The following is a 13,143-nucleotide window of genomic DNA, read 5'->3' as shown; positions in this document are numbered from 1 at the left end:
AATTTTCTCCCATATTAAGAGATACAGTAACAAAGATAAAACAAGAATAACAAAGAAAATAATATATATATTACATTTACATACAGACAGAAAGTAAACACAAAAGCTCAGTTTAAATAAAGGAATCAGGTCCAACACATGGAACGTACAGTGTAGTCCAGTGACAGGAAAGCATAATAGCTGATAAATTAGGTTCTAGGTCATTTAAATAAGGTTCCCACACTTTGTAGAACTGATCTGTTTTAGAATTTAATGTACATGTCAGATAATCCAATGGCACCCATTCAAATATCTTATGCCAATCCTTAATAGAATCTACTGTAAAAAGATGTTTTGCTATTTGGGGATATATGCAATCTGTGTATTATTCTTAAATGGATTGCTCTAGTACGACTACAGATAGATATTGTTTTTGCATACATGTATCTCCTAATGTCCTCCCACATCTCCTCGTCAATAGTAACAGACAATTCTTTCTCCCACACTTGCTTGACCCTCTGTGTGTCAACAGTAGAAAAGGTCCGCAAAGCATCATAAAATAAACTTATAGACATTTCCCTTTGTCAGAAAAAAAGCATCATTTCAATGACAGACACGTCAGGGTTGCCAATTAAGGTGGTGCTCTTCAAATGATAATTTCCTGTTTGTAGAAAGTGGAAAAAGTCCTGCTTTGGAAGTCAATATTTCTCAACCATCTGCTCAAATTAAATTAAATTTTTATCAGCGAATAAAACATTTAGTATGCCTATGCCCTTATTAAGCGAAATGTTAAAGCCAGCATCCAGCAATCCTGGTAGAAAATCTGGGTTGTTAAGAATTGGGGTAAGAGCAGAGGTTAGTTTGGACCTTCCCAAAAAACATTGAACTGACCTTCATGCTTTGAGTGTGTTAAGTGTAATGGGATTATTGCAGTGATTTTTTACAGGCTTTAGCCTTCTGAAAAATAAAATATCCTGCAGGGGGTATTTTGAAAAAGAAGTCTCAATATCTAACCAAATAGAGGAGTCATCATTTGTGATCCAGTCAGAAATATAACAGAAGTGGGCACACCACTGATCAAACCTAATATTGGGAAGATCCAAGCCACCCGTAGAACCTGGCAGCTGCAATACTGTCAAGTCTTGGCTTGTGTTTACTCCATATGAAGGAACTTAACCAGCCACTTAAATAGTTTATTACCTTATTGGAAAGTAAGACTAGGATCGTTTGGATTGGGTAAAGTAGTCCAGGTCAAATGTTCATTTTCAAGCGGGATTTTCTATCCAACCATGAAATCGGAAGATAGTTCCAACGCTCCAGATCCTGTCTTATTTTATGGAATAGGGGAACCAAATTGGCTTTGAATATTTGCTGGAATTTAGGAGTTACAAATATACCCAGATATGTAAAACCTGAGGGGGGAACATTTAAAAGGAAAGGGGGGAGAAGTAATAGGTACAGAGGGAAGACAACCAAGTGGCATAGCCTCTGATTTAGTTAAATTAATTTTGTAGCCTGAGAATTCACAGAGTAATTCAACAGTATTAACAAGAAGTCTCAGGGCTAGAGATGAATATCAAAACATCATCAGGAGACAAGCGGATTTGATGATGAATGTCACCAATGAGCAGACAAGAGTAGGGGTGTTAACCCTGGTGTCCTGGCTACATTTCCAATACGGCCCTCATATCATCATGGCCACCTAATCATCCCCAGCATCTAATTGGCTCATTCCTCTCCCCTGTAACTTTCCCCCAGTTTGTTGCTAAATGAGAATGTGTTCTCAGTCAACTTACCTGGTAAAATAAGGGTTAAATAAATAAATACAATTATGGGTACAGCTGGGATATTTGTTCGGGAACTTTGGAAGTTGATAACATTTCTACTCTACTATTTTGTTTTGTAAATATGCCTGTCCAGAATTTGATCCCTCAATTAAATCTGGATGACACACTTGTAATACAAATTGTGAAAATAAAACCAGTCCACCTTGAATTGGTAGTGATGCATTATATAAAACAAGGAAAACATACAGTTCACTTCGGTTTTTTATAACACACTTACAATTTCACAATTATTTAACTCTTCTATGTAGTCTAAATATACATGCACTCACCTCTCAGGCTTGAAATTGCTTCATTCAAGTTTATGCTCTATGCATTAGTGTCTGGTTGATAACACTGGTGTTCATATAAACTAAACCATGTTAACTTGGCATTACATCTCTTGTTAAATAAATGTTTTATTGTTGACATGATTCATATTTTATCAGTTGTTCGTCATGTTGCTTTGTGGAATAGCATTGCTAGGGGACTACAAGTAGCAACATACTGTACTGCAAGAACATGTTGGGAATGGTCCATGTTTCTATCGATGTTTTATAAAAATTAAAAGTAATGAAAAGCGACATGACACTGGGAGACTTTTTATCCCCAATATTGGACGTGTTTCACATCAAGCTCTCTGAAATGTTTCAAGTTCATGATAAGGGTAGTGTTTCAGACAGAAACACTTGATTCTAATACTTGCTGCAGCGTCCGTAGTAGCTGAACATGATCCGGTCTATCCACCTGCGATACTTTGACACAGCAGTGTAGACTCCTGGGTACTTGGCATCGGCACAGCCCATCCCCCAGGAAACCACACCATAGATCCGACCTTCACACACCAGTGGGCCCCCAGAATCTCCCTGAAACAACAGACAGACAAAAGCCTGGAGTTTAGAGACACAAACTCTTCTATGGCAATCAATATTTGGATGCCAAATTCAATTTTTCTAGATATCCTAAAGATTCAAGGCATGTTTGACGGACCAAGCTTAAACCTACTCCCTCGACTAATAGCCATGCTCAATGGAAAATATGTATTAAACATGCTTTTTAGTCTAGTATTAGGTATAATCGGACCCATAGCATTAGAAATCGTAAAACCCTATCCTAGTAACTATAGCGTGGGTCCTACCTTACACGCGTCTTGTCTGCCAGCGCTGTAGCCTGCACAAATCATGTTGGATGTGATGTTCCCATTGAAAGACTCACTGCTGTTGCATTTGGCTGTGGAGACGATGGGAAGTTTGACTGTGCGCAGGGAGGAGGGTATCTGTCCCCCACTAGAGCTGGTGAACCCCCAGCCTGACACCCTACACAACCGCCCCTCTGCCACCGAGGCACTCTGGCGGGGCAGCGGAGCGATGGACACATAGCTATTCAGGTACACTGGAGCTTTCAGCTGAAAAGAGATGGAGACAGACACAGGAAATGTGGGTCAGGTTAGGTTTGAAGAAAAAACTTTCTGTCCTTTACCAAGGCCTTCAAAGAGTAATAAAACACCTAATGATGACATGGTCCTTCTGTAGCTCAGTTGGTAGAGCATGGCGCTTGTAACGCCAGGGTAGTGGGTTCGATTCCCGGGACCACCCATACGTAGAATGTATGCACACATGACTGTAAGTCGCTTTGGATAAAAGCGTCTGCTAAATGGCATATATTATTATTATATATTATTATATTATTATATATATCATTTAACTAAGCCTTGAGTGAAAAAGTACAGTACCAGTCAAAAGTTTGGACACACCTACTTATTCAAGGGTTTTTCTTTGTTTTTACTTTTTTCTACGTTGTAGAATAATAGTGCAGACATCAAAACTATGAAATAACACATGGAATCATGTAGTAACCAAAAAATATATTTTAGATTCTTCAAAATAGCCACCCTTGATGCCTTGATGGCAGCTTTGCACACTCTTGGCATTCTCTCAACCAGTTTCATGAGGTAGTAACCTGGAATACATGTCAATTAACAAGGTGTGCTTGTTAAAAGTTCCTTTGTGGAATGTATTTCCTCTTAATGCATTTGAGCCAATCAGTTGTGTTGTGACAAGGTAAGGGTGGAATACAGAAGATAGCCCTATTTGGTAAAAGACCAAATCCATATTATGCCAAGAACAGCTCAAATAAGCAAAGAGAAATGACAGTCCATCATTACCTTAATTAAAAGACATGAAGGTCAGTCAACCAGAACATTTCAAGAAAATTGAATGTTTCTTCAAGTGCAGTTGCAAAAACCATCAAGCGCTATGATGAAACTGGCTCTCAGGAGGACCACCACAGGAAAGGAAGACCCAGAGTTACCTCTGCTGGAGGATAAGTTCATTAGAGTTACCAGCCCAAATAAATACTTCACAGAGTTCAAGTAACAGACACATCTCAACATAAACTGTTCAGAGGAGACTGCGTGAATCAGGTCTTCATGGTCGAATTGCTGCAAAGAATCCACTACTAAAGGACACCAATAATAAGAAGAGACTTCCTTGGAGCAAGAAACATGAGCAATGGACATTAGACCGGTGGAAATCTGTCCTTTGGTATAATGAGTCCACATTTGTGATTTTTGGTTCCAACCATTGTGTGTTTGTGAGACACGGAGTAGGTGAACAGATTATCTCTGCATGTGTGTTTCCCACCGTGAAGCATGGAGGAGGAGGTGTGATTGTGTGGGGGTGCTTTTCTGGTGACACTGTCAATGATTTATTTAGAATTCTAGGCACACTTAACCAGCAAGGCTAGCACATCATTCTGCAATGATATGCCATCCCATCTGGTTTGTGCTTAGTGGGAATATCATTTGTTTTTAAACAGGACACTGACCCAACACACCTCCAGGCTGTGTAAGGGCTATTTTACCAAGAAGGAGAGTGATGGAGTGCTGCATCAGATGACCTGGCCTCCACAATCACCTGACCTCAACCCAATTGAGATGGTTTGGGATGAGTTGGACCGCAGAGTTAAGGAAAAGCAGCAAACACGTGCTCAGCATATGTGGGAACTCCTTAAAGACTGTTGGAAAAGCATTCCAGGCGAAGCTGGTTGAGAGAATGCCAAGCGTGTGCAAAACTGTCATCAAGCCAAAGGGTGGTACAATTGATATAGTATACTACATAGCCTACCTAGACACTACAGATATTAGCAGTATTTCTTCCTCTCTTTTACCTTGATAAGCATAATATCTGCGTTGTTCGTAATCTTGTTGTACTGGGGGTGGGGTATTAAGAGCTGGGGTATGAAGAACTGTTCGGTCCCTTCATACATGCTTACTGAATAGTCTCCTGCTACTATCATAATTTGTTCCACCCTGTAAAGGAAAGAGACATATTTGTATTACTTCCAAGTTAATGCAGAGCCAACCATGGAAACACACAGTAGGCCTTATTGTATGTGTTGACAAACTGGAGTAAATGACTGTTCAGCAGTCTAATTATTTTTCATTCACCAGAGCATAACTGTAGCTCAACCAACATAGTTAAAAACAAACTGGGGTAACACTTTGCCAATGACTATATATATGAATGGACAAAGCCATCAATCACGTGACACCATAAATCCCAGGGGAAGACTTCTTCTGGGTGCAATTTTATGAGTCACAGTATGAGATGTTATAAAACCGGCTATAATGGGTGTTACAAATGACTGTTCATTTCCATTCAGGCTGTAAAGGCGTCAATTTCCTCCTTAACTCAATTTAATGGCGAGAAGGCGGGAAGAAAATGATGAAAATATGCATACTTTCTTTTTGAAACACCATTTCCCATCACCATGCTGAAGTAGCTAATGCTACTTCCTGATGTTGCGCTCCGCATTCAGCCAGGGGTAAACAACAGATTGCTGCAGTGTGATTGTCTGAACGTGATATGCAACATCTAGCATTCCTAGCCATTAGCCACTCATTAAATTCAAATAAGGAGCAACCCTTTAAAAATATATATATATATTTTTTTTAATTGTACCCCTTTTTCTCCCCAATTTCGTGGTCTCCAATTGTTTTTAGTAGCTACTATCTTGTATCATCGCTAGAACTTCCGTACGGGCTCAGGAGAGACGACGGTTGAAAGTCATGCGTCTACCGATACACAACCCAACCAAGCCGCACTGCTTCTTAACACAGCGCGCATCCAACCCGGAAGCCAGCCGCACCAATGTGTCGGAGGAAACACCGTGCACCTGGCAACCTTGGTTAGCGTGCACTGTGCCCGGCCCACCACAGGAGTCACTGGTGCGCGATGAGACAAGGATATCCCTACCGGCCAAGCCCTCCCTAACCCGGACGACGCTAGGCCAATTGTGCGTCGCCCCACAGACCTCCCGGTCGCGGCCGGTTACAACAGAGCCTGGGAGCAAACCCAGGGTCTCTGGTGGCACAGCTGGCGCTGCAGCACAGCACCCTTGGCCACTGCGCCACACGGGAGGCCCCTGCAACCCTTCTTTTGACCCTTCCGATTTCAGCGATATGATTATCTGACAGAAGGGCTCTTAATGACTTTTCATTGGATATGCTTTGTGTCAGCAAATCACATAACATAGCTGAAATTTCATGGACAGTTTGGAGATCCAATGAAATGTTATTGAGAGCTCTCGTGCCAGGGAATCATATTGCTGAAATCAGAATAAAAGGTGGGAAATAAGATGGGAGAAGAGATATTGGCACTAGCTAAATAACATGGATAACAATAATGTTAGTTTGCTTGAGTTAAATAACGTGTATTAGCATGAAAAGGTAATTGTGTTTAAAGTAAAAGAGAATGTTAATGTGCAATGTGCTACAGAGTTTTTTACTTCCACCTTTAGCTAGTAAAGTTAGCTAGCCAGCGCTAGCAGATTGCTAGGTAACTAACGTTAGCCGTCAGTGGGTCAGCGAAATGCTGTAATAAAGCTCACCAGCTAGTAGTCCTAAAAAAACTAAATGAGTTAGCATTTTCTACCTCTGGTTCATTAGCCATTCCCGTGGTGGAAATTATTTGAGAAAATAATGGGGTTTTAAGATATACGTCGAAAATAATTTGATTTAGCTTTAGCTAGTTGTAGTTCCATTTCTCTGACAGTGTAACGGCGTTCGTCTGTTGAAGGAAAGTCGGACCAAAATGCAGCGTGGTGGTTACTCATGTTCTTTAATGAAGAATATAGCGATACATGAAATAACTAAATAAATACAAAACAACAAACGGAACGTGAAAAACCTAATTACAGCCTATCTGGTGAACACTACACAGAAACAGGAACAATCACCCACAAAATACACAGTGAAACCCAGGCTACCTAAATATGGTTCCCAATCAGAGACAACGAGAATCACCTGACTCTGATTGAGAACCGCCTCAGGCAGCCAAGCCTATGCTAGACACACCCCTAATCAACCACAATCCCAATGCCTACAAAAAAAACAATACGACAACACAATAAACCCATGTCACACCCTGGCCTGAACAAATAATTAAAGAAAACACAAAATACTAAGACCAAGGCATGACAGACAGTTAGTTTACCACAGACCTTATTTTCAGCATGTATCCAAAACCCTACAAAAAAATAAATAATTTCCTCATAATGTTTTCCCAACGAGCCATAGCGGAGTTAGCCTCCGTTAGTGCCTACAAAAAGACACCATTATTATCTCTCTCTATTGCAACATAAACCAACTAGTCAATTACCTAATTAGCAAGCCATTTTTTTCATAATATAGCAGTCATTGTTACTGCAGTTTGCTCATTCATTTTTCACAGCTGTCACAAATCCTGTTGTGTCCCATGCAAAGTTGGTTTTGTTATGCGTTTCGTTTCAACATTTTTCAGTTTTTTTTGGCAAGCTAAGTCCCATTTGCACGTTTCTCTTGGAGATCCTTTGAATGGTCAATGTTTGTGATATTCTCAACTCATTGTGTGTGTATAAGCCCACTTATCACTGTTTTATAACATCTTAAAATTAATGTAAATGTACTTGTAAATGTACTTGTCCGTGCACACCATATGACATGGTTATATATCTGTTATAAAGGCTTAATGAATGCATGCATAACAACACCCACAGTCACATATTACCCCAAAAAAGTGTCACAAAGGTCTCTCAGCCATAATAGCTTGCATCACAATATCTGTCCTAGATTCCATTCTTTAAAAAATGTAATATGCATAAAAATGTACAGACATAAATCTTGCCTTTTGGGTTAATGTGTAAATTCACTTTCCCGAACAAAAGCTTCTGTGTTTTGGTGACAGTATGTAAGTATGTCGATTAGCCTCTGGGCCCTGGGATGCTTGAGTCAGATTGCTGTGCCACAGAATCACGGCACAAAACCTCTTATTGTGAGCTTGGTGCCCCTATCGCTTTCAGGCACTTGCTCTCAGCCATGATACATTTCAACTGGGACAATCTGATACCTCTCCATGGACCTGCTAATGTACTTGACTTACACACACCCACACACCCACAGACACACTCATGCCCGCACGAGCACGCATGCACAAACACCACACTCACACACCACATGCACACATACAAACACACTCTTATGGATGTCAAGTCGAGCTGCCCTGTGTCAATGAGTCTATTATATTGTTTCCCAGTTCTTGTATACTGCACTTTTGAGGCCACCGTAGCTACATCATTTCCCATCAATACTAAGTTACAGAGTGAGTAATGCTGTATACTATATCTACATCATATCTGACCTATTTAAATTTTGCCCAGTTAGATCAGGTTTGCGCCTGCGACATACATACTGTACATGAAAACAAGGACATGAAAATTAACTTACCCTATAGTACAATGTGCTGCTGTGAGCACCCAGTATGTATTTATCAAGGATCCTCCACAAAAGTGTTGTCCTCTAGTTGACTGTATTGATACAATGTATTTGATGGAATGGGGTGCAGGTGCATATCCTCCCACTATACGCCCTTGTATCAGCTCCTGGCCTGTGATATAAAAAAACTAAACATAAGGATATAGTACACAACACAATCACATACGGTTGAAACAGTTACTGTGGCAGCACACACCTCATAAAGACAACATCATAAGGTTTTATGGCACAGATGCTGTACAGATCAATAAAATCCAATCTCAGGCGTGCACAGAGTCAATATCAATCACTTTTCACTGTGGCCATTATAGAGTGTAGCCTCTCATGTTGGTAACATGTTTTGGGGGACAATATTGAATTTGACCTGGATTGGATCTTATTTTCCATGACATGCTTTGTTTTGCTTGTGCTGTTTCTGTGGATATCTATACATATAAAGCATCTTGCGAAGACTGTTTCTGAGTAATATCCCTCATTTTACTGTTGTCTGTTTACTCATCATGTATAGGAGAGGATAAGATAGAATAGGATAGGATACAATCAACTTTATTTTACCAGGGTGAACTAAGGTCTATGTACTACATTAACTAACGTTTATCTGCATCATACCTGCCACATTTGGTATTTTTGTATTGTCCTAGAAGGGGAAATTGTCTCGGACACACAGTCTAGGTACAGTTTGTATTTAATAAAGTTAACACACAGAATACCCAGGTTTGAGCACCACCCACTGGGCAAAAACTGGTTGAAACAACATTGTTTCCACGTCATTTCAACTAAAGAAATCAACGTGATGACGTTGAATCAACGTCAAAAAACGGATTGGATTTGCAAAAATCATCAACATAAGTGAGTTTCAACCTAAATCCAAGGACATGGTGACATTTGTTGTTGATTTCACGTTGAATTCACACTAGTTGACGACTCAGCCAAATGTAAATCAAAACTAGAAGTTGAAATGACGTCTGTGCCCGGTGGGTAAAGACCAGACAGGAACTGAGATCTCTCTATGGAATGAAAGCCAATGCTCCGTTACGTTTCTGGATATTGATCCTGTCCCACTCTATAATTAGACAGTTCCGTGTAAGAAGCAGCAGGAAAGGTAACCCTATACCATATGACCCAGCACGAACTGCACGTTAATGTTCATTGTCACGAGTCTTCCCCTGGAGGCAGAACTGAGCGGTTTCCGCTAGATGGTATGTGGTTGTCCCATCTAGCTATCTTAAGATGAATACTCTGGAGAAGAGCGTCTAATGAATTATTAAAACGTCAAATATAAATGCAATGGGCGAGCTGCAAAGTCAGAATTGGCTACGTTGTCAAAATCCATGGAAACAAAAATGTGCTTTTGGCCATCATTTAAGGTTAGGGTTAGGCATTAGGGATAGCAGTGTGGTTAAGGTCAGTGTTAAGGTTAGAGTTCAAAATCAGATTTGATGACTTTGTGGCTCTGCCAGCTAGTGAACACTCCGCAGAGCTGCCTCCAGTACAGGAGCTATCTCAGTAAATGCCAAGCTGCATAGGCTGCACACTTATTCTGGTACAGTATGTGCTTGAAATGGACAATGACTATGTCCTGTCTACCAAGTTTATGGAACTAAGACCTAGGGAACTAACACATAATGAACAAGAACTATAAGGCACAGAGAGCATGTGTTTGAAGACACTAATCTGAAACTACATTGATTATTAAGTGGCTTAATAAACATGCGTTGCTTCCATAGTTTTTCAATCCAAAGGTATAACTGAAATGCACTTTTGAACTTGGATACATACTATGCCTCTTTCCTGTAATTGATGTGTGAAAACAGTTGCTAGAGTACAAATGCATTATTGAGCATCTGTTAAAGAAGCTAAAAATAGTACGAGAAGAACATCACCTCATGAGTGTTTGGGTGGAAAAGTAGCTTGTCAATAATTGTTTGGTCAGACAAAGAAGTCAGACATCATAACTTGCCTTTTCAGATGAGAGTGAGCCTGACATTTTCGATAAATGACTCTTCCCACTTTGGACCTCAGCCATAACTGTCAACGTGATTTCATTTCTAAATTAGGATTCCTAATTACAAAGAAATCAACTGTAGCAATAATCATCTCTAGATAAAAAATGAAAGTGACAAATAATTGGCAAAAAGATATACCCCTTGGGACTATAACATCAGAAACAAGAAATACAGAACATAGAAAAACTGTTAAAGCTTATGACCACAATGAGCAAATTCTACTATAATCCTTTCTACATTTTTTACCTTCGTCTTTTCACATTCAATCATAAAATCAGCATTCAATGGGCTAGTCATCCAAGCACAGCCACGTACTACAACAGTAAATTAACCAGAAAATAGGAAATGAAACATTTGCTTACATCTCACAGCAAGGAGTTCCAGAAGTATCCATAGTAAAACTGAAGGCAGGTCCATGCTGAAACAAAGGAGAGGCCAGACCAGGCAGAGACGTTCACCTTGACCTGTGTTACACTAATCCAATCTTAAGGTGAAGGGATCTAGGAACTCAACAGTATTCTCAGGTTTCTTAGTTCCGATGTCCGTTTCCATGGCCACCCTGTCGTCCTGAAACAATATATACAGTGCATTCGCAAAGTATTCAGACCCTTTGACTTTTTCCACATTTTGTTTACATTACAGGGTCTGAATACTTTCCGGATGCACTGTAACAGAAGCAGCAGCGTAAAGCCTACACCCCCTGGAATAACCTGTACTGTGACCTTTTCAGTCTTTTCTCATGATTAGAAACCCCTGGTGAGCGTTTTACGGCTAAAGTACTACCAATGTGTATGAGAAATGGGCTGTACCACCAATGTGTATGTAAAATGGTCTGTACCACCAATGTGTATGAGAAATGGGTCGACTTCATGTCTTAATGAAAAAGAGAGTGAAGAGTGAGGTTTCTCAGCTCTTCATCATTATTGTGCCTTTTCGTATTGATCTCTACTGTCTGGAGTGATTGACTACCGTTTGACTGCACCGCAGCAGTGTACTGCCTCAGGCTTGGCCCAGTACATCTTCCCAACAGGCCTGGCTAGGGCATCATTAAAAATGGAGCACAGAGCATTGACAGGGCTCATCAGTGACATTTTACGCACCCTCTCTCTCTGCATTTCTCTCTCTCTCTCTTTGTCTCCCTCTCTCTGTCTCTCTCACCAGTGCCACCTTCCCCTGGTGCACCTCCTGACCTCAGCCAGCTAATGGCCCTCAGCCAGCAAATTTGCATCTGACACTGTCTGACACAGCAAGCAACCTCCTCCCTCGCTCCCTCCCTCGCTCCCTCCCTCCGCTGCTCATCCTCTGGGTGCTGACCAAAGCTGTTTTTCCACGGTGCAAGGGCATTACCCCATCTTCATATCCCTGGGGTCATGGATAATTGGGGTCAATACCATATTCATTCTGTCAATTCAAGAAGTAAAACTGAAATTCCAATGTTCCTTTCTGTAAAGAAAATTAACTGGAATTTCAGTGGAATTTACCCAAATCCTACCTGTCTGGATGACGGTGACCTCACTGTTTTGACCCCTGACCTGAAACAACTGTTCCTTTTGAAGAAACCAAAACTAAAGCGTGTTTAAAAGCTCTTTTAGTAAAGTTAGTCGATGACATGAAATGGGCAGGATGTGTGGATTGCTCTTAATGTCCTTCACAGAGAGTTGCGGTGTAGCGGATATCGAGATGAATTTATATCGAGATGAATTTACCTAACAGTCCAGCTCGGGTGTCTGTTATTTAAGTTTCTGTACCAGATAGATATCAGTGGACCATGCGCTCACTAAATTCCAGTTCCGGAATCTAAAAAGGTCAAACATAAATGCTCTGTTAATTCCTTCTTACATATACTCTAATCGAGAAAGGTTTTGTGTTTATCTTGATCTACATTGGGACGAATTATATGAAATGTTAGAAAGTTGATTACACCCTAACATGTGCATACAGTATTCTATATATCCTTTATACTGTAACAGAACCTTCTGGGAAAATATATACAGAATCATGACTGTATATCATTTCACACAACGTATCTATATAATAACGTGATATCACTAACGCAGTGGCAATCAGGAAAGAACATCCTTGAGCATAATGTACTGCATAATGCTTTCTTCAAAATCTCTATTATTTCCTTTCTGAATATGTGGAAAATATTGCAAACGTATGCTGTTGAATTGCAAACAGTGTGATATATACAGTAATGTGACACGCTCTACTTTTCCTTTCAGGATCTCAATAAACCCAATTTACCGTAAGAGCATAATTGGAACAGGGTGCTACAAAGGCCCATATATAAAGCAGAGTCATGAGCCACTGTCTGCCCTTGGACCACCTCAACAGCCATTAGTAAATCACAGTCCTTGGTAGAGGTGTAAAGTACTTAAGTAAAAATACTTTAAAGTACTAAGTCATTTTGGGGGGTATGTACTTTACCTTACTATTTATATTTTGACAACTTTTACTTTTACTCCACTATATTCCTAAAGAAAATATGTACTTTTTACTCCTTACATTTTCCCTGACACCA

At 40.2% G+C, this 13,143-nt stretch overlaps 1 protein-coding gene across 1 annotated transcript; it reads right to left on the bottom strand.

Annotated features, from left to right (window-relative positions):
- Positions 1-236: 236 nt before the first annotated feature.
- Positions 237-11,255, bottom strand: zmp:0000001088 (trypsin). Its single transcript, XM_046364376.1, has 5 exons — positions 10,982-11,255; positions 8,566-8,725; positions 4,971-5,112; positions 2,941-3,207; positions 237-2,668 (listed from the first exon to the last, which is right to left on the bottom strand). The coding sequence occupies exons 1-5, from the start codon at positions 11,034-11,036 to the stop codon at positions 2,498-2,500; spliced, it is 795 nt and encodes a 264-aa protein (XP_046220332.1). The 5' UTR covers positions 11,037-11,255; the 3' UTR covers positions 237-2,497.
- Between the last annotated feature and the right edge of the window lie 1,888 nt (positions 11,256-13,143).

Source organism: Oncorhynchus gorbuscha, linkage group LG10 (genome assembly GCF_021184085.1).
Source record: "Oncorhynchus gorbuscha isolate QuinsamMale2020 ecotype Even-year linkage group LG10, OgorEven_v1.0, whole genome shotgun sequence".
NCBI lineage: Eukaryota > Metazoa > Chordata > Actinopteri > Salmoniformes > Salmonidae > Oncorhynchus > Oncorhynchus gorbuscha.
Note: the sequence above shows the minus strand (reverse complement) of the source record. Positions and strands in the feature narration are given on the sequence as shown.

Excerpts from the sequence above, each read along its gene's own strand:
- zmp:0000001088 (XM_046364376.1), bottom strand. The coding sequence starts at position 11,036 with ATGGACCTGCCTTCAGTTTTACTATGGATACTTCTGGAACTCCTTGCT. Across the intron at positions 8,726-10,981 it reads GGAACTCCTTGCTGTGAGAT|GCCAGGAGCTGATACAAGGG; the intron begins GTAAGCAAATGT and ends TTTATATCACAG. Across the intron at positions 5,113-8,565 it reads GCAGCACATTGTACTATAGG|GGTGGAACAAATTATGATAG; the intron begins GTAAGTTAATTT and ends TTTCCTTTACAG.